The sequence below is a fragment of the Myxine glutinosa genome, chromosome 2 (genome assembly GCF_964187855.1).
Source record: "Myxine glutinosa chromosome 2, kmMyxGlut1.1, whole genome shotgun sequence".
Classification (NCBI taxonomy): domain Eukaryota; kingdom Metazoa; phylum Chordata; class Myxini; order Myxiniformes; family Myxinidae; genus Myxine; species Myxine glutinosa.
In genome coordinates, this window is record NC_136262.1 from 221780504 (window position 1) to 221800613 (window position 20110).

The window sequence follows — 20110 nt, forward strand, 5'->3', positions numbered from 1 at the left end:
GCTATCTATTATGCTATCCATAATGCTATCCATAATGCGATCCATAATGCTATCCATAATGCTATCTGTAATGCTATCCATAATGCTATCCACAATGCGATCCATAATGCAATCCAAAATGCTATCCATAATGCTATCCAAAATGCGATCCATAATGCTATCCATAATGCTATCTATAATGCTTTCCATAATGCTATCCATAATGCGATCTATAATGCTTTCCATAATGCTATCCAAAATGCTATCCATAATGCTATCCAAAATGCGATCCATAATGCTATCCATAATACTATCCATAATGTTATCCATAATGATATCCATCATGCCATCCATAATGCGATCCATAATACTATCCATTATGCTATCCATAATGCGATCCATAATACTATCCATAATGCGATCCATAATGCTGTCCATAATGCGATCCATAATGCGATCCATAATACTATCCATAATGCGATCCATAATGCTATCCAAAATGCTATCCATAATGCGATCCATAATGCTATCCATAATACTATCCATAATGCTATCCATAATGCGATCCATAATGCTATCCATAATGCTATCCATACTGCGATCCATAATGCGATCCATAATGCTATCCATAATGCGATCCATAATGCTATCCATAATGCGATCCATAATACTATCCATAATGCGATCCATAATGCTATCCATAATGCTATCCATAATGCGATCCATAATGCTATCCATAATGCAATCCATAATGCTATCCATAATGCTATCCATACTGCTATCTATAATGCTATCCATAATGCTATCCATAATGCGATCCATAATGCGATCCAAAATGCTATCCACAATGCGATCCATAATGCGATCCAAAATGCAATCCAAAATGCTATCCATAATGCTTTCCATAATGCTATCCAAAATGCGATCCATAATGCGATCCATAATGCGATCCATAATGCTATCTATAATGCTATCCATAATGCTCTCCATAATGCTATCCAAAATGCGATCCATAATGCTATCCATAATGCGATCCGTAATGCTATCCGTAATGCTATCCATAATGCGATCCAAAATGCTATCCATAATGCTATCCATAATGCGATCCGTAATGCTATCCATAATGCTATCCATAATGCTATCCATGATGCTATCCATAATGCTATCCATGATGCTATCCATAATGCTATCCATGATGCTATCCATAATGCTATCCATAATGCTATCCATAATGCTATCCATGATGCTATCCATAATGCTATCCATGATGCTATCCATAATGCCATCTATAATGCCATCCATAATGCCATCCATACTGCGATCCATAATGCTATCCATACTGCGATCCAAAATGCTATCCATAATGCTATCCATAATGCCATCTATAATGCTATCCATAATGCTATCCATAATGCTGGGCATGATGCATGAAGTGTGCACATTCCGCACAGGTCGGAGTAATTCTTCCTGATTGGGAAACACCAAGTGTATTCGTCTTGGGAATGCTCAATAAGCGGGACACGTTTGTCATGTTTTCCTGTGGTTGGGGTGAGATCATTTGTGATTTGAAGAACTTGTACCCATTAGCTTGCACAGTGAAGCAAAACTGATTTGGAGGTTGCTTAAGCCCCAGTCATACCGGCCATTTTCAGGCCACGAATCGCCACGACCTAAGATCGGGGCGACATTCTTGGCCAGATCGTATTGGGGTCCTGGCGATTCCTGGATGATCGGGGGTGTACTTGGCAGTTCGGGTCGAGACGGGAAGCCGCCCCGACAATTTTGAACAGTTCAAAATTATCGTGGCGATTCGTGGCGTTTTTCAAACTCTTGCTGCTGTCTGGAGGGTGTCATACGGGCGCGTGTGGGCATCGGGCAAATGGTCGTGGAGTGTCTTGCGGCAGTCGGGAAACTTGGCTGCCACGATTCGCTCCGCATCCAGCAAGCACTGATACGACCGCCGTACGTCCTCACATGGACGCCGTACGACTGCCATCACGATCTTCCAAGAATTGCCCCGATCCGTCCCGACCACGTTCACGCAGCAGTACGACGACTCACGATCATTGCCGATCTCTCACGAATTAACAAGACTCCGCCAAGACTGCCGTAAGCATGCAGTAAGCGCCAGTACGACCTGTCACAAGACCGGGTATATATAGGCGATCCCCGGCGGCGAAATCATTTCATCTCCTGATTCCAAGCTGGTCACATCGATTCCAAGAAGAACAACGATGGCTGAAGGTCAAGAGCCGGTCCTTCTTGGCGCGATCCTTGTAAATCCCGGCGTGCCTTGTTGTAAAATATCTCGTTCCCCGCGACCCAGATGGCAACGTCCTGCTCCTGGCCCTCCGTCAGCAGCATGACGGTCTTCTTCTTCTTCGGCTTTGTCTCCTCCTGTGCTGTGTCAGTGGGATGTCAGGTGACAGGGGCAGCAGCTGGGTGTCCACAATAGTAATAATATTGTAATAATAGCACAAGGAGAGGGATTGAAGTGAAAGGATAACAAGGCCGTCAGCAGGTGGAGGGAAAGTTCAGAAGTTGAAATTTGAGAAAAGCCCATGAGAAAAAGGCTCAATAAGAGGGTTCCATGTGCGAGAAAAGGGATGAGTAAATGGTGATGAGTGTTAAGTTTTGACTTGTGGAGGATAACAAGGTGAGGGGTTTTTTGAAGAAAGAGTGTGGCTTGATTGGGGGTTGGAGGAGGGAATGTGAGGGGTGAGGGTGTTGTGAAATGGCAGAGAGGAGAGACGATACGATTAGAATAGGGTAAGATACTGCAAGGCCTCTGGTATTCCCGCAGTGAGGAACAATCAGACAATGAAACTCGGCCTCCTATTGAGAGAATCCAATGACACGGAGGGCATCAGATTCGACTGGTTAGTGGACCGGATGTTGAGCTCTGGCACATCTGAGGATAGAAACACAATGGTCATAAGGTTCAGAGAGAGACCGTGTTTCCCTCGGTGGTTGGATTTCCAGCAGAATAAGGCGCTCCGCTTTCTGGAAATTCTATCACTGCATGAACCATTGTATCAGGGACAATATGTTGGGGCAGAATAGTTGGAGGTAAATCACATTGAGTGAGATTTGATTTTTTTTATTTCCAAGAGCAGGCAGACCATCGTGTACCACCTGTCTGGCAAAACCTTATGTTTCTGCCTTGATCCAAGCGGGGGTAACAGTGGCATAGTTACGCCATCATGGTACAATCAGCAAACTGAGTTTGTAATTTATTAATGCCAGTCAAATAATCATTGGCTGGATAGATTATTACAGTATTAGCAATATTCAATATGAAAATGGTAACTGTGTAATAAGAAAAGTGATATAATAAATAGATTGGTGGGGTAGTGTTGAGGTACGCACCCTCGCTCTGAAGCTTTCTAGCCTGGGTTACAATATCAGCCTGGTTGTATACTGTCATCGTAGTGTTTTGCAGGCAAGGAGATTCATCAATGTGTGTGCCATCCCTTGGGCATCTGTCTGCCAGCTTTCGTTGCTCGATGTTAAAAATCCCACTGTGTCCTACTTGAAGAGTAGGCAAGCTATTGCTGGTGGCCTGAACAAATTAGAGATTCCTTCCCAATGCAGGAGTGGGACCAGGGGGGCTGCTTTGGTAGCATTGAATCTGCCTTCAGGCACGGCACGAGAATTTGATTTTACATATAATGGATAATAATGCAACTCCTCGTCCTCGGGCTTCAAGTTGTTGATACCCCACAATTTCATGGTCTACCTAACCTCAACAATGACTGCTTCAAGCCCCATTAATTCTATCGAAGACAACTCTCTTACTTTCAGGATAGACAGTTTCCTTTCCTCCTCTCTCTCTCTCCTCTTTACTTGGTTGTTTATCCACTTGCTTATTGAGTCATTGAGTCAAACTGTTGCCCCCACTGCCCCTCTTTCTATAAGTCTAGATCTTGTTTTATTAAACAAATAAAACGTTGAGTGGTGTAACTATAAATTTGGTGTGCGGGTTCCAAAAAGTAGTTTATTTTGGGAATGCAACTGTCTTATGAAAACCTCTTGGTTTTCCTGCAATTATTCTTTCAACATTGACATGAAGGCGAGATATAGGAGCTTAAACAGCAAAGAGCGATCAAACGATGAACTTTACAACAACTCAGAAAGTACCCATGTGAGGCGTCTATTTGGCGAGGCCTTGCTGAACGATTCTGTTTCTATTGCTTATTCCATGTGTTACATATTTTATAGCCTCTGCCTATTGAAGAGAGCCTCATCGTAATGTGAGGAACATTTCCACTGTATTAGGAATTTTTTATCAACCTTTCATCTATTGGTGGAGTGGCACTTTCATTTTACCACCAGGCTGGTCACTTCCCTTTGGTAGCCCAGACTTTAGTCTGCTACAGCCTGAGATGAATACGTAGTGATATATACATATAAATAGTTATCTTTATTTTATCATCTCCTACAAAGATAAATGCAGCATGTTTATAGTTTACACACCCACACGCATATATATATATATATATATATATATATATATATATATATATATATATATATATATATATATATAAATATACATACATACATACATACATACACAGACTTGGCATTTAATATGGAATATTTTTTTTGTGGGGGTGAACTTACTTTTCAAGATGTCTTAGAACCAAGAGTTCATTGGAATTATGTTGAAATTATTCTAGATTTTGTTAATGTGACCTTTAAAAGAAACAAAACCCACATTTGACATTTTGAAACAAATAAATTGATCCTTGAAAGTGATGTAAACTGATATCGAACTCAATTCACGGATAGTACTGTGTTAAACTTCTCTACGTTTTCCAGAAGTATCTCTTTATTTTGCACATTAGCCAAATTTGTTTTTAACAAAAACAAAAGTTAAATTACGACTGGGATTACGGACAGTAAAATTACAGTTCAGTACTTCGTGTAACCACCACGAGCATTCAGGAGAGCACGTACACATTGAGGCATGCTGTCCACGAGATTTGCCAAGGTTTGGACAGGAATCACTTGCCATGCAGTGACAATAGCCTGCTGCAATTCATGCACAGGGGTAGGCTGCTGGTCCAAGTTGTCGATTTGATGCGTTAATTCTGCCCACAAGTTCTCTATCGGATCCATATCCGGGGACATGGCAGGCCACTCCATATGCTCTACACCACGGCCAGCAAGAAAGTGTTGGATCATGCGAGCACGATGAGGCCGTGCATTGTCATCTTGGAAGACAAAGTTTCCTCGAAAGGCTGCACGAGCAAATGGAAGCAATGTTTCTTCCAGAATGGCCCTGTACTTGAACTGGTTCAGGTTTCCATTCAGAACAACCAGGTCAGTTTTGCCCCCTGCATGAAAAGCAGCCCAAACGGTCACCCCACCACCTCCAGCTTGGATTCCTGGCACTATACAATCTTTGTTGTAGGCTTCATGCACTTGTCTGCGCACTCGGACGCGGCCATCTTGACGATAGACGAGAAATCTAGACTCGTCACTGAAGATCACGTGATTCCAGTGTCCTGGCTGCCATTGAAGGTGCTCTCTGGCCCACTGCAATCGGCGCTGGCGGTGTTGTCTGGTCAGGTGTGGCTTTCTCAGGGAACGCCTGGCACGATAGCCTGCTTGAACCAGTCGTTGGTTGACTCGCCTTCTGGATGCAGGCACATTTGTCAGTTGCTGCCACTCAGCCCTAAGCCGATTAGCTGACTTGGTACGGCCATTGCGGACTAACCGGTGCAGCTGGCGATCATCCCTCCTTGTGGTTCTGCGGGGACGTCCTGGCCTTGGTATTGGAGTAGTAGTCCTTCAGCCAGACCAAAAGTAATGCTCCGGCGGGGGGAGTAATTCTCATTATGATTTTCCATTAGACCAATGTCTCAAGTGTCAGAAAAGGTGTGATGGACATCTGAGAACGGTAGCTTAGTGCCCGGATGGACGCCATCTTTGAAACCACCCAGCTCGAAAATGCCCATTTGGTGGGGTACATTGTTGCACGTGTATCTGGACTTCTATACTAGCTATCGATGTGCGGTTGACGACTAAATATACGTCCGATGTGTACCGTCTAAATAAAAAATAATATGAAGCATTTTGTTTTAGATTAATTATTATAAAAATCAATTATCGAAAAAAAATCATATATTTTTCAATATTTTATTATTAGACTTGTACTTTTTTTAGTGAAACAACACTGGTATGATTTTCCAAATTATGCATTGTGCTACACCGTTTATCTGTCTATAAAAATAACTCAAAAACTAAAACATATCATCCACCACGAGTTTACAACAAATAAATGTAAAGAGGCATAAAATGACTTAGGCCGCCGCTGGCATTATCTATTCTGACGATAACGCAAGTTAGGAATGTCGTACGGAGAGGATTTTACCACCATACGATATCTAATAAGCAGGCGGAAATTGTTACATAGGAAATCTGCACTTTGGTGACCATCTTGGATTTCAAAATGGCCACCAATTATATTAATTATTCATTACTAGAGTTTGGAAAGACGTATGGAGCTGATTTTAACACCATACGATGTATCTATCTATAATTCCAGCAATCTCTGTGTGTGTGTGTGTGTGTCTGTGTGTCTGTGTGTGTGTTTGTTTGTTTGTCTGTGACCGCTGTTTCTCGACAACCACGGGTCCGATATACTTTAAACTTGCCAGGTATATTGCTGGGGACCCGAGGATGTGCCTTTTCAAGGTTTCATATTAATCGGACAAGTAGTTACCGAGCTATGTCCAAAAAACGATTCAACCAATCAGAGAGCAGCGAGCTATCACATGTGCCGAACGTGCCGAACAGACTCTGCCTCGGACGGCACATTTGAGAGCGTATTCATTTATTTCACGTTGGCAAACTATGTTGGCGTTAAACTATGTTTTAAAACTAATTAAAACTAATTTGCGATTCTTTCGCTTTCCTGCGCGTTTGTGCACGCTATGGCGATTTCTTTACCAAACTCCGCAAGCCGTTCGCTTTGGACCAAACCATTTCATGTAAATAGAGGGGGGGGGGGGGGGGATTGTCACCGTACTCGCAAGCCGTTCGCTTTGGACCAAACCATTTCATGTAAATAGAGGGGGGGGATTGTCACCGTACTCGCAAGCCGTTCGCTTTGGACCAAACCATTTCATGTAAATAGAGGGGGGGGATATAATTTTAGATATATATATAGTACGGGCATGCCCTAGTATTCCTAATAAGCAAGCGGAGGTATCATTGAACATGTCATGTTTTAGTCAAATAACACCGGTATGATCTTCCAAATTATACATTTTGCTAAACCGTTTATCTGTCTATAAAGATTTTCAGGCAATTTGGCCTGCATTATAATAGAGAACAACATATGCTATACAATATACAGTGCACACAAAGTTAATCATCAGAGTCGCCATCAGAGTCATTGGCATCCTGAGCCACGATAGCATCATCCTGCACCATGTTGGAGCATCCCTGCAGCTTACACACAACAGTGCACTTCAACCCATTCAGTATGCAGGAGCAATCTGACGGTCGACACGTCCTTCTGCATGTGCATGAGATGAGATTCAAGACGACATCTGGAGCTGGTAGACCCGCCATCCATCGGATTGTGAGCGAACCGCCATCATCGAGTTCCCAACCATGTCCTGCTGATGGTGTTGGGACGTCTGGTAGGTTTTCAAGGCTGCGTCGCCAGATAGCCGCCTGATAGTTGGCCCTAAGCGTATGCTGCATCAAGGAGTCTTCACAAGGCGGTAATTGTCCAGATTCGATCTGGCCCTTCTTTGCACAGAACATGTGATAACGGAGCGAATTAACACCGACGATCTTCGTGTTCTTGGCGTACAGCTGACACGTGAAGGCCTGAATGCTATTGAAGACGTCTGTTGGTACATTCCACGAAGATCCCAGATCTGTGAATGCTTGAAGATACAGCTCATTCGCTTGCACAAGCTTCAAAGCCTTTATCTTTCCTTGGCTAGCCAGAGCACTCACAGTGTCACACCCGCTCCATGCATGAAGCCCTGGCAATGCACTGCAAACTCCAGACCCCAATACCGCAGCCAACTTTCCAACGTCGATCATTCTGACTCGAACCTTTGTTCCTCGTCTGATGAAGAGCTGACTATCGATGGTTCTGCTGAGATGAAGACTGATGATCAGAACGTCGGTGTCATCTGCCACTAAGATGATCGTCTTGTAGTGGGTAGCGGCGTGCTTTGCGTGGAGAAACATACGCGTCTGCTTCCTCGTGGCTACATTCGAGTGCTTGCACCAACTTCCACCTATCGCGGGTCAGTACCAGACATTTTTCACCACAGGTGGTGACATACAGTGTTCTGTTGCCTAGCTTTTCGCGATTTGTTTCATGTTTCCACGACTCCGCCAGAAACACAACCAGTTTCTCCTTTGTCTGGCTGCAAGCAAGGAGACGCCGCCAGTTCATGATTTTGTGTGCGGGTCTGATCTCGCTGAAACTGATGCCTTCATTTGAACCGCGGTTCACACGCTCAGCTGCTTTGATGGATTCTTCTGTGTATGTGTCAAAGACAACATCAATGCGCTCACTGCCTTGACCAGCGTGAAGCGCTGCAGCAAGGATGCGGTCAGATAGTTCTTCGAACGTGTCGTTCTCGCCATGCATCTTTTGTATGAGAGCCATCGCATCAATTATTGTTGCACTTCGCTTGTCAACGTTCTCGGCTGGTTCCACAAGACCTTCCATGTGTTTCGCAAGTGCAGCTTTGTTCGTTTTTTTCATTGACCCATCAACGTTTGCCAAAGACCATGGTAATGGCCCTAGTGGGTGACAAAGGACAAGTTGCATGTCGAGGTTCCTTGTCTTGGCGATGAGTATCATGGTGGCAAACAGTTGTCTGTCAGCTCTCAGGACGATCTCCTTGTTTGTGCCCTTCACAACTTTCTGCTTGATCTTACCAAAGGTCTTCAAGTTTAGCTTGTTCAATGTGTCATGAAAGCCTGTTCCCTCTTCAAGACGTTTCTGGAAGCTTTGATACGCCGCTTCCCCCTTTTGCAGGGTGTTGAGTAGGTCATTAGAAACGTCCTCCCTCGCAGCCGCTCCGGTAGATATACTGAGAAGACATGACGGATCATCGGCGAATGGATTGGTCCAGTCATTTTCCAGTAGATCACAGATAGCTGTGACGCCAGACTCATCACGTTTGATGCGAGAAGTAGACAAGTCAGGGTGCTTGGCGTGAGATGTGTCGCTGCCATTCACAAGGATAGTTTCTCGTAGTTGCCTCAGTGCAGTAGCCCGATTTTCTGCAGTTAGATAGTATCGTGACACAGCCCCTTGTCGAAGACTAAAACCTCGTGTTCCTCCAGCTGTTTGCGTATCTTTGTTTACTGTTTCTTCTGTTGTCTGATCAACAGCGATTCTGGCAAATGGATTCCCTGGTCTAAGCTGTACGGAGAAGTAGCCTTGATTGAAATGCCTGTACAACTCGGGGCATGTTTCGTGGAGTTGCGTCATCTGTGCATAGTACACTGGTAGATATCTAGCATAGTTCACCTTGTTCATTGCGAAACACCAAGGGATCACTCTTCTGACACAAGCCAAGTGAAGCATCCAGTCGCCTTCTCTATCCGCACGAATCAACCCCAGCAGGGTCTCTACCATATCAATATACATCATCCAGAAGCGAGCCAGGTCTCCATGTTTGGTTCGCAGAAAATGTCGGTATTTCGCGAACATGTCAAAGCTCTGTACACATGAATCATCATCGAGAGCAGCAGCGAGAGTCTCGTGGCAAACATCCTCCTTGATGCTGCGAATTTTGAGGTCAGTGCTTCGAATCTGGGGTTCCTTGTCAGGATGATTGCTTTCTATCCACACCTGGAAGCCCTTCCAAATGATGCGCATTAGTGCCTCGTACATCAACTTGTGGAGTCGCACAGCACGGTTGTATTGCTTGTCTTCCAGAACCCTGTTGATGGAACCTTCAGCGATTACTCCTGACTCAACAGCTACATCCCGAAGGCCTGCATCTCCAAACATTTTCCCAATGCTCGACATGAAGTTACAGATGGTATGGAAGTTCCCCATCATGAGCACGATTCTTCCATATCGATCGACATCTTTCCATGCTATTTCGGTCGCCTTAGCAAATAGTGCCTGGTCTAGCACCACCGGTATACGCTCAAGCTGAAGTGATGACATGATGTTCAGAGCTTCTCTGAGGATTTCTTGCACTGTTGCCATATCTGTGGCAGGCGCGTTTATAGTCGGCAGGTAGCCAACTACATCTTCCGTCACCTGAACACGATCTCTAGTCATGATGTTGAAACCAGTCCACGAACTGATTGTCTGGTCGCATGGTTCCAGCATGCGAGTCATAATCCATACGTGATTTCGGCGCTGCGCAAGGGATGTTGCGCCTGCAAGAGTGTCAGAAAGATCTGCAGGCTTGATTGCAGGTGGGCCCTCTCGTTTCCCACCGCTGTATATTGGAACTAAATCGCTGGATGACGGGATAGATCGCTTCTTATCTGCTTTGGATACTGCCGATGGAGGTTGGGGCGGCAAACACGACTGCGACTTCGGTTGGACGATGATACCGTTGACGCGATGCGATGTTCCGCCACCACTCAGCGATTCCTCTAGCCTGTCGATGTTATCGAATGCTAATACAGTCGGGACCGAAGGGTGCACATGTGACGGAAGTGGTACTGTATCTTTCTCCACACTTGCTAATTTGTCTATGCATAGCGCTGTCTCGATTTCTTCCAGAACTGTGTACGAACATCTGTGCCCGAGTCGATTCAATATTCTGATGACCTCTGTATTACCGGTGAGCGTTTTCATGACCCACGGAAGTAGGACATGCTTCGATGTTCTGATGGTACCCCGGTGTACAGCATTGATGATATCTTGAGCCATCGACTATACCAGTGTGTCGGCACGCGCAGAGCTACTCCCACTCCCGCAAATCAAAGTATGCAGAAATACACGAAGAGAATCTGGTATCTTCACGTAATCTGAAGTGAGTTCTGCTGGCTGAGGCGGCCAACGTTCATTGTAATGAGCATCTTTGATCTGGTGTCGCAGTGAAGTAGCTGCACGCACAATGTTACTTTCACCGTCCGTTCGTTCAAATGCTTTCACTTCTGCTTTCAGGTTTACGCACTCTGCAGCAATCTCTCGCTTTGTCAGATTATCGGGCATCAAGTATACACGGTGTTTCACATTGAAGAAGATGAGCGATTCTCCAAACTCTCTTTGTAATGTGCGCTGCAGATTCTTCTTGATGGAGTCACGAACATCAACTGAAAATGTATCTGAAGACAGGATATCTGTTGCAACATCAACTATTGGAACAATCCTCGGGTTCAAGAACAAGTCAGTGCGAATGAAATTGAATATACATCGTATCATTTCTTTTTTCTCGATATCTATCTATAATTCCAGTAATCTCTGTTTGTACGTTTGTACGTCTGTACGTCTGTACGTCTGTTTGTCTGTGACCGCTGTTTCTCGACAACCACGGGTCCGATATACTTTTAACTTGCCAGGTATATTGCTGGGGACCCGAGGATGTGCCTTTTCAAGGTTTCATATTAATCGGACAATTACTTACCGAGCTATGTCCAAAAAACGATTCAACCAATCAGAGAGCAGCGAACGATCGCGTGTGCCGAACGTGGCGGGCACACTCTGCCTCGGATGGCACATTTGAGAGCGTATTCATTTATTTCACGTTTGCAAACTATGTTGGCGTTAAACTATGTTTTAAAACTAATAAAACCGAATTTGCGATTCATTCGCTTTCCTGCGCGTTTGTGCACGCGATGGCGATTTCTTTACCAAACTCCGGAAGCCGTTCGCTTTGGACCAAACCATTGCATGTAAATAGAGGGGGGGGATTGTCACCGTACTCGCAAGCCGTTCGCTTTGGACCAAACCATTGCATGTAAATAGAGGGGGGGGGATTGTCACCGTACTCGCAAGCCGTTCGCTTTGGACCAAACCATTTCATGTAAATAGAGGGGGGGGATATAATTTTAGATATAGATATAGTACGGGCAATGCCCTAGTTATCTTCAATGTCAGTTTCTACTTGAGGTTTTTGGGGCCGTGTGTAGTTTCTATAGCAGGAGAAGTGGTAGTGAGCCTCAGCTGCAACCATATCTCGTGTAGTCAATGCCAAAACTCTCTCATCATTGCGAGCTGTCGCAGCATCTCTTATTGTCTTATCTGCTCGAAGTTCAACAGCCAAGACAACTGTTTCACGGGTACGACTGCCTTTTATGAATTTTGAAGCACGCTGGCAAAAAATGCATTTATCATCGTAGACCGTTGAAGTTGATCCTGTCTCTTCCCGTGATGATCGCCGTCGCACCGCATCGCCAGTATCAACTGAAGAACTTCTAGCTGCATTGGTCAAAGTAGCTAGGTGGTTTTTGTGAGTGAAGTCTGATCTACAAGCCCTATGGTATAATATTGGAATATTAGAAAGTTCAACTGCGCCTTCTTGGACTAGCTTTAGAATTGGATAAAAGTTTCTAACTGCGGCTGCGTCACACAATGTCTTCCAAGAACTGTTGCCCGCTGCCTTGCTTAGTTCAGAGAGTGGCGACTTCTTGCTGCACAGGATGCACGTTCCGGACTCAGGTTCAATCTTCGCCCGTTTCGCCTCGACACCGGCCATCTCAGCTGAAAGAACAAAAAGACTGACGTTAGATTACTCCGATATCCGAAAAGCTCGCCAGCTTACATAGACATACTCATCCAAGTCAGTGAACATGTTAGATGGCGCCACAATACAACTCTATAATAGAGTTGTATGTGGCGCCATCTAACATGTTCACTTTTAGTTCTTAAGCCACCCACCCCCCCCCCCCCTCAGAAATTAATCAGGTCACCGCAACAAATCTCAGACTGAGATATAGAATATAGATATAGAATAGACTGACGTCACTTTCGGCACTGGGTTCTGTGGGTTGTTTATCGGCGGGAAATTCCAACTGACGTAGTTTCGGTTTGTGGAAAGTGCATGCCTTTTCATATATTTTTTGTGTACACTCGTGGTGGATGATATGTTTTAGTTTTTGAGTTATTTTTATAGACAGATAAACGGTGTAGCACAATGCATAATTTGGAAAATCATACCAGTGTTGTTTCACTAAAAAAAGTACAAGTCTAATAATAAAATATTGAAAAATATATGATTTTTTTTCGATAATTGATTTTTATAATAATTAATCTAAAACAAAATGCTTCATGTTATTTTTTATTTAGACGGTACACATCGGACGTATATTTAGTCGTCAACCGCACATCGATAGCTAGTATAGAAGTCCAGATACACGTGCAACAATGTACCCCACCAAATGGGCATTTTCGAGCTGGGTGGTTTCAAAGATGGCGTCCATCCGGGCACTAAGCTACCGTTCTCAGATGTCCATCACACCTTTTCTGACACTTGAGACATTGGTCTAATGGAAAATCATAATGAGAATTACTCCCCCCCCCCCCCCCCCCCCGGAGCATTCACTTCAAAAAATGGCCGGTTGGCTCAAGGACTATAGGGACACCCCTCTGAGCATTTCGTTTCAGGATCTTTGACACCTGACCTTGAGTGATGCCATACTGCCGAGCAATAGCACGCTGTTTCATGCCGTAATTTCGTAAAGCCACCACTCCATGACAAACAGCATTGTCGAGTTGACGGACCATCTCCAGAGGAAGCGGCAATAACTTTTGGAGACGTGCAGCAGTTGTTTTCCACTAATACGGAACGCAACAACCATTGTATACCCGACTGTGAAGCCAATCGTCAAATGCACCTGTCCGTACATTTTGCCACGCCACCTGTGATATAATCCTGTTGTTGACTTCTTGCTGCGACAGACAATCAGTGACATGGTTCTTTTAACAAATAAATCACCAAAGTGTAAAAGAAACTCACCAGATTGATATACTGAGTTAAGAAAGTAAACCCAAGTCAAGAAAAAAAAAAATTCCATATTATATGCCAAATCTGTATATATATATATATATATATGGCTATATATATATATATATATATATATATATATATATATATATATATATATATATATATATATATATATATATATTGTTGCGGATATGAGGACTGTATATTTTTTTGATTGTGTAAATTATCATTATTGTTTATTCTGCGCCCCCCTGCCTCCGGAGCTGTGTAAAGGTGAAAGGGCATCCCATAATTAGTCCACAAGCATACACGTCAGCCAAATAATAGAATACCCCTGTTTGATAGTTATATCTTATTCTGTGTTTTAGAGTAAGGCTGTGTCTCCCATTAATTGAAGTACTCCATTGCACCAGTGAAAGAGAATAGATCCCCTTTCATTCCCATCCCCAAAATCCCCATTTCCTTCACATCCCCTTTCGTCATTGCCGAGCCTCGATTGCCAATTACCTCCCCTCCAAAACCACCATTGGCCACGAGGCTCGGGTCGGGGAAGAAAGGCGTGCCCGCCCATCGTCATCAAGGGCGGAGCTAGAGGGCCGTGCCGACCAATCAGGGCCGAGGTGAGCACACCGATGGGCGTGTCCTGAAGGCCGGCGGCTTGATCGCTGGAGGCGCTATAAAGGCGCGCGCGCAAGAAGCGTTGAATGAGTGAGAGGGAGTCAGTAAAGTCAACCAGAGTGAGTCGTGAGTTGGTCGTCAGTGGAGGGTCAGTGGTTGCGTTGGTTGCGGTAAGAAGTCGGTGGTGAGAAGTGGTGGCGTCGAGTGGTCAGTGGTTACGTTGGTTGCGTTGAGTTGTCGGTGGTGAGGAGACACCAGGGCCAAGAGAGAGAAGGTTCAAGGTCAATTACCAGCAGTTGCGCCAGAGACGGCAGACGCGCCCTGAGGTGAGCCAGAGAAGCAGCTTTGGCTCCACAAGCAGCGTTGACTCCACCAGGCAGCTTCAACCCGTTACCCCGCGGGGACCAGATAGCGGTGGCATCGGTGGCCGTCGAGGTCCAGCCGACGTCCCGAGCGGGATCAAGCCCGAACCATCTGCCCCAGCTGAACCTTCCCATTCCTCCTTCCAGCATTCATTCCTTTCCTCCACCCTTCTTGTGTACGTGAGTTTGTTCTGTGTGTCTTGTCCCTGGGTTAATTAAGTCTGTATAAGTTAATAATTGCACTGTGTCTCTGATTCTTCTGTATATTATTTTATTATCTTTCCTTCTCCTTGGTTACTTTGAGCATGTAAATAGTAGGAATAAATTTAGTAGTATTTCCAACCTTTTTGTCTTCTTCTTCTTCTTCTTCACATCCGTGTCGCCTTTGTCTTTTCCCTATTGAATAGCTGCGGTGCGATCCGGCCAACGTTTGGGTGGAATCGGGTTCTAATCGGGGAATAACTGTTCGGTCGCGGAGCCTTCGCTCGGCAAAGTAACATCTAAACCGCGATCAGTAACAATATATATAGTGACTAGTGACAATATATATATAGCATAGTGACTGATATATATATATATATATGTATGTATGTATGTATGTATGTATGTATGTATGTATGTATGTGTATATATATATATATATATATATATATATATATATATATATATATATATATATATATATATATATATATATATATATATATATACACATATATATATATACACATATATATATATATATATATATATATATATATATATATATATATATATATATATATATTTATATATATATATATATATATATATATATATATTGTTACGGTTTAGCAGTAAAGGACACACTCTAGTTAATTACATGACAACAAGTAGCCTGCAGTAGTCAGTTATTTCTTATTAAATGTAAAGATTAGCTCCCTTCCCATTGTGTAGTAATTAAAGCAGATATGCGTTGAGTTCGGCAGGATTCCAACCCCTCGTATGGTTGAACGAAGACGTTGGTTAATGTGCGGGGAGAAACAGTCCACGTGATCAACCGTGACAGTGGTAGGCGGGGAATGAAACCTTCTAAAAGTAGGCGGGGAATAAAACCTTTCAAAAGGAGGTGGGGAATGAAACCTTCCAGTGGGGAGGCGGGGCGCAATGACCGCACGTGACAAGCAATGGCCAATGGGAGGCCGTGGAACCTTCCAGAAGGAGGTGGTGGGGAATGACTGCACGTGACCAACGTCGGCCAATGAGAGGCCGTGGAACCTTCTAGAAGGACATTCCACCCGATAAAGGCCCATGCAGATCGTGCTTCGAGCTCTCTCTCCTTGTTCGTCCTTCAAGCCGGCCGTCGTACGGGCTGGTTCATTTGTGCTGCTGCTCTCTCTCCTCAGTCGTCCTTCAAGCTGGTTGTCCTCTGAGCTGGTTAGGCTGTACTGCGCTTCTCCTTCGTTCTCGAGCTGGTTCGTCGTCCGTGCTAACCTGACCTTCAAGTGGCGGATCATTCTCCGTGCCGTCCTTCGTGCTGTCTGCCGGATTGATCCGTGCGCCACGCGCGGGAGCTGCTGGACCCAAGTCATCATCGGCCCATCCACCGGTACGAGTCTAACCGGTGTGTGATTCACCCCATGTCTGAGTGTGCCAGGCGCCTGTGTCGGGATTAGATAGGTAAGAATTGTTACTCCCGCCAGGTAGTAATGCATTCACTCGTGTCCGTGTGTGTGTGTGTTTGTGAACAAGATATCTGGAAAAGTTCTGAACGGATTTGGATGAAAGTTGGTGGGATGATTGCCCTTGGGATAAGGAAGAATTGATTAGTTTTTGGTGAAGCTCAGGATATTATTCCTGATCCAGGAATTTTTTGAAGGATTTTTTTACCATTGGAAGATAGGGCTCATTTTTTTTTTAACATTATCTTCTATATATCCTATATTTAACATTGTGATATGAAAATAGTTTTCATATTTGTTGTAAATGTAGTTTAAACTCGTGGTTATGCGTTAGAGCGGTGTATTTTTTTTAGCAGCGTCGTCTTGAATGTTCATTTTATTTATTTATAATAATGACATATTCTGTCATTTTAAAACCACCAAAGTGTGTATTAGGTTTCCCCGTTTCATAAAATGTATTGTTTGATACGTATAATGCTTTAAAACTGTTTTTCTTTTTTTTAACCTCAGAAGAGATATCAACATTGAGCTCAGCGAATGTCATTCGCGGTGTCAGTATTTGATGAACTTATAAAGACTTAGTTCCAGATTTGTCAATGGCTGAGGTATATTAACAAACGAATAAAACAGATTTGGCAAAATTCCAACTTTTAAAAAAAAGATCGCATATTCACCCAGGGTTGTGGGAAGCTGAAGAGGAAGAAACCTCACATGGGCTTCCCAGACCAAATAAATAATTCTGGTTCTGGCTCTGCGATTTTCAGATTTATTACTCCCGCCAGGGAGTAACGCATTCGATCGTGTCCGTCCGTGTGTGTGTGTGTGTGTGTGTGTGTGTGTGTGTTCGTGTGTTTGTGAAGAAGATATCTGGAAAGGTTCTGAACGGATTTGGATGAAAGTTGGTGGGATGATTGCCCTTGGGATAAGGAAAAATTGATTAGTTTTTGGTGAAGCTCAGGATATTATTCCGGATCCAGGATTTTTTTTTTGAAATTTATTTGGGAAAGATTTTTTGTTTTACTGCATTAAAGCTTTTATTCTTATTCTTAAATGATGTTTTTCTCCTCTAATTCCGAGATATATCAAAATAAATTCTCTGACAGGGCTTACTTTCTTTTTCATTTATTGTTTTGGGGAGAGAGGATGTTAAACAAAACATATTATTCCAACTAAACCCACGGCGGGAGTATGCGCTCTACTGAGTGGCGTTCTAGTTCAGTCTGCTTCTCGTCCTTTTTTCTGTGCTATTGTGAATAAAAGACGTGTACATTTTGTTTCCTCTCGACCTGCCGATGTACATCCTTTAATCCATTGGCCCAGCATTGTTTTAACCGTATTCAACTGCACGATTAGGTCCGTAGATCACGCAGTATAAAACCGCAATTCACACCGCTCGACTCGCTCGGCACGCCTGATTGATAAAGGTGTGGAATCGCGAAGGGTTCAATTCCCGGTCTTCCCAGCCACGTGGTCTTGAAGGTAATCGGATTACGTTCAATAACCCTTCACCCGTGATTGGGAGATTGGCAATTTAAGTTGATTCGCAACCCGCCGGGCGCGAGCTTCGTCGCGGCCGACGACCCAGTGGAGCCTGGGTCTAAGGGGAACCCGGGACTTCACCCCCCCCCCCCCCCCCAGTATGTCGACAGACCCAGGATCCACTATGTATATATATATATATATATATATATATATATATATATATATATATATATATATATATATATATATTGTTACAGATCGCGGTTTAGATGTTATGATGACCGAGCGGTGGTGTATTACCGCGACCTAACAGGATCCCCGACTCACCCGATTCCACCCAAACGTTGGCCGGGTCGCACCGCAGCTAGTCAATAGGGAAAAGACAAAGGCGACGAATGCAAAGAGGAAAACGAAGGCAAAGAAAGGTTTGGAAATACGACTGAATTTATTGACTATTTACACACAAGCAAAAAGAAAGCAGTCACGTTTATTTACAAGCACATAAGACGCAGGTGACACAGGGAAAATACTAGCTTATACAGACTTAATTAACCCAGGACAGAACAAACAGAAGACAGACTCACGCGGGGAATGACAGGAATGGCAGGAGGTGGATGGCTGGAGGTGAACGCTTGGTGGAGCCAACGCGGAGCTTGGCGGAGCTTTGGTGGAGGTGAACGCTTGGTGGAGCCAACGCGGAGCTTGGTGGAGCTTTGGTGGAGGTGAACGCTTGGTGGAGCCAATGCGGAGCTTGGGGGGTTGGTGTGACGGGTTCTCTCTCCTTCCCTCACAAGCTTCAGGACTCTTTCTTAGTCCCACCCAGTCCAACAACTTCCTCTCTTGCTTAGTCCAACTCAAGGCCTTCCTGTCTTCTGATCTCCTCCCTCCTCGACTCCTCACCGCAACCAACGCAACCACTGACCGCCACCACCGACTCCTCACCGCAACCAACTGACCACCGACTCCACTGCCTGACTCTTCACGACTCTCTTGGCGACCAACTCTCTCTGGCAACCGACTCTTTGTGACCAACTCTCTCTGGCAACCGACTCCACTGACTGACTCTTCACGACTCTCTCTTGGCAACCGACTCTTTGTGACCAACTCTCTCTGGCAACCGACTCCACTGACTGACTCTTCACGACTCTCTCTTGGCAACCAACTCCACTGACTGACTCTTCACGACTCTCTCTTGCGTGCGCGCCTTTATAACGCCTCCGGCGATTAAGCCGCCGGCCTTCAGGACACGCCCATCGGGGTGCTCACCTCGGCCCTGGTTGGTCATGCGACCCTCTGGCTCCGCCCTTGATGACGACGGGCGGGCACGCCTTTCTTCCCCTCTATGACGAGGTGGAGACACGCCTTTCTTCTCCGACCCTGCCTCGTGGTCAATGGCGGTTATTGGAGGGGAGGTAATATGGGCAATCGAGGCTCGGCAATGACGAGAGGGGATTTAATATGAAATGGAGATTTTGGGGATGGGAAGGAAAGGGGGATCTATTCTCTTTCACTGGTGCAATGGAGTACTTCAATTAATGGGAGACACAGCCTTACTCTAAAACACAGAATAAGAGATAACTATCAACAGGGGTATTCTATTATTTGGCTGATGTGTATGCTTGTGGACTAATTATGGGATGCCCTTTCACCTTTACACAGCTCCGGAGGTAGGGGGGCGCAGAATAAACAATAATAATAATAGTACAGCACACAATCAAAAAATATACAGTCCTCATCTCCGCAACACTGCACCCTCCTCCTCTTAGGCACGTCCCGGGCCTACAACTTTTACTTTTAGTGTGACACGTAGGTGTAGTTCCCTCTACTTTTAACCTGACCCTGAGTGCGACAGTTTTAAAACATAAATAAATGTGTCCCGCTGCTCCATTGCACCCTGCCTAACAGACTTACGCCCACAGTTAACCGAATTGCGGAATGGTCTTCAAACTACACACTGACGGTGGGAAGCATTATTTACACTTGACGCTACTTTTATTTACAAGACTAACCCAGGACCTGTGATTGTTCTTTCTGGGGGGGAGACAGTCTGCTCTGCATCAATGCACCATGAAAGCACCTATAACGCACCAACACACCC

General features: G+C 44.5%; 1 protein-coding gene across 1 annotated transcript in view; it reads left to right on the forward strand.

Moving 5' to 3' along the window:
* The first annotated feature begins 1234 nt into the window (after nucleotides 1-1234).
* LOC144890842 (A disintegrin and metalloproteinase with thrombospondin motifs 19-like) overlaps nucleotides 1235-20110 on the forward strand; it is a 184838-nt gene continuing 165962 nt past the window's right edge. The window contains exon 1 of the mRNA XM_078772701.1: nucleotides 1235-1430. Coding sequence (XP_078628827.1) covers nucleotides 1235-1430 — 196 coding nt within the window. The remainder of the gene's footprint in view (nucleotides 1431-20110) is intronic.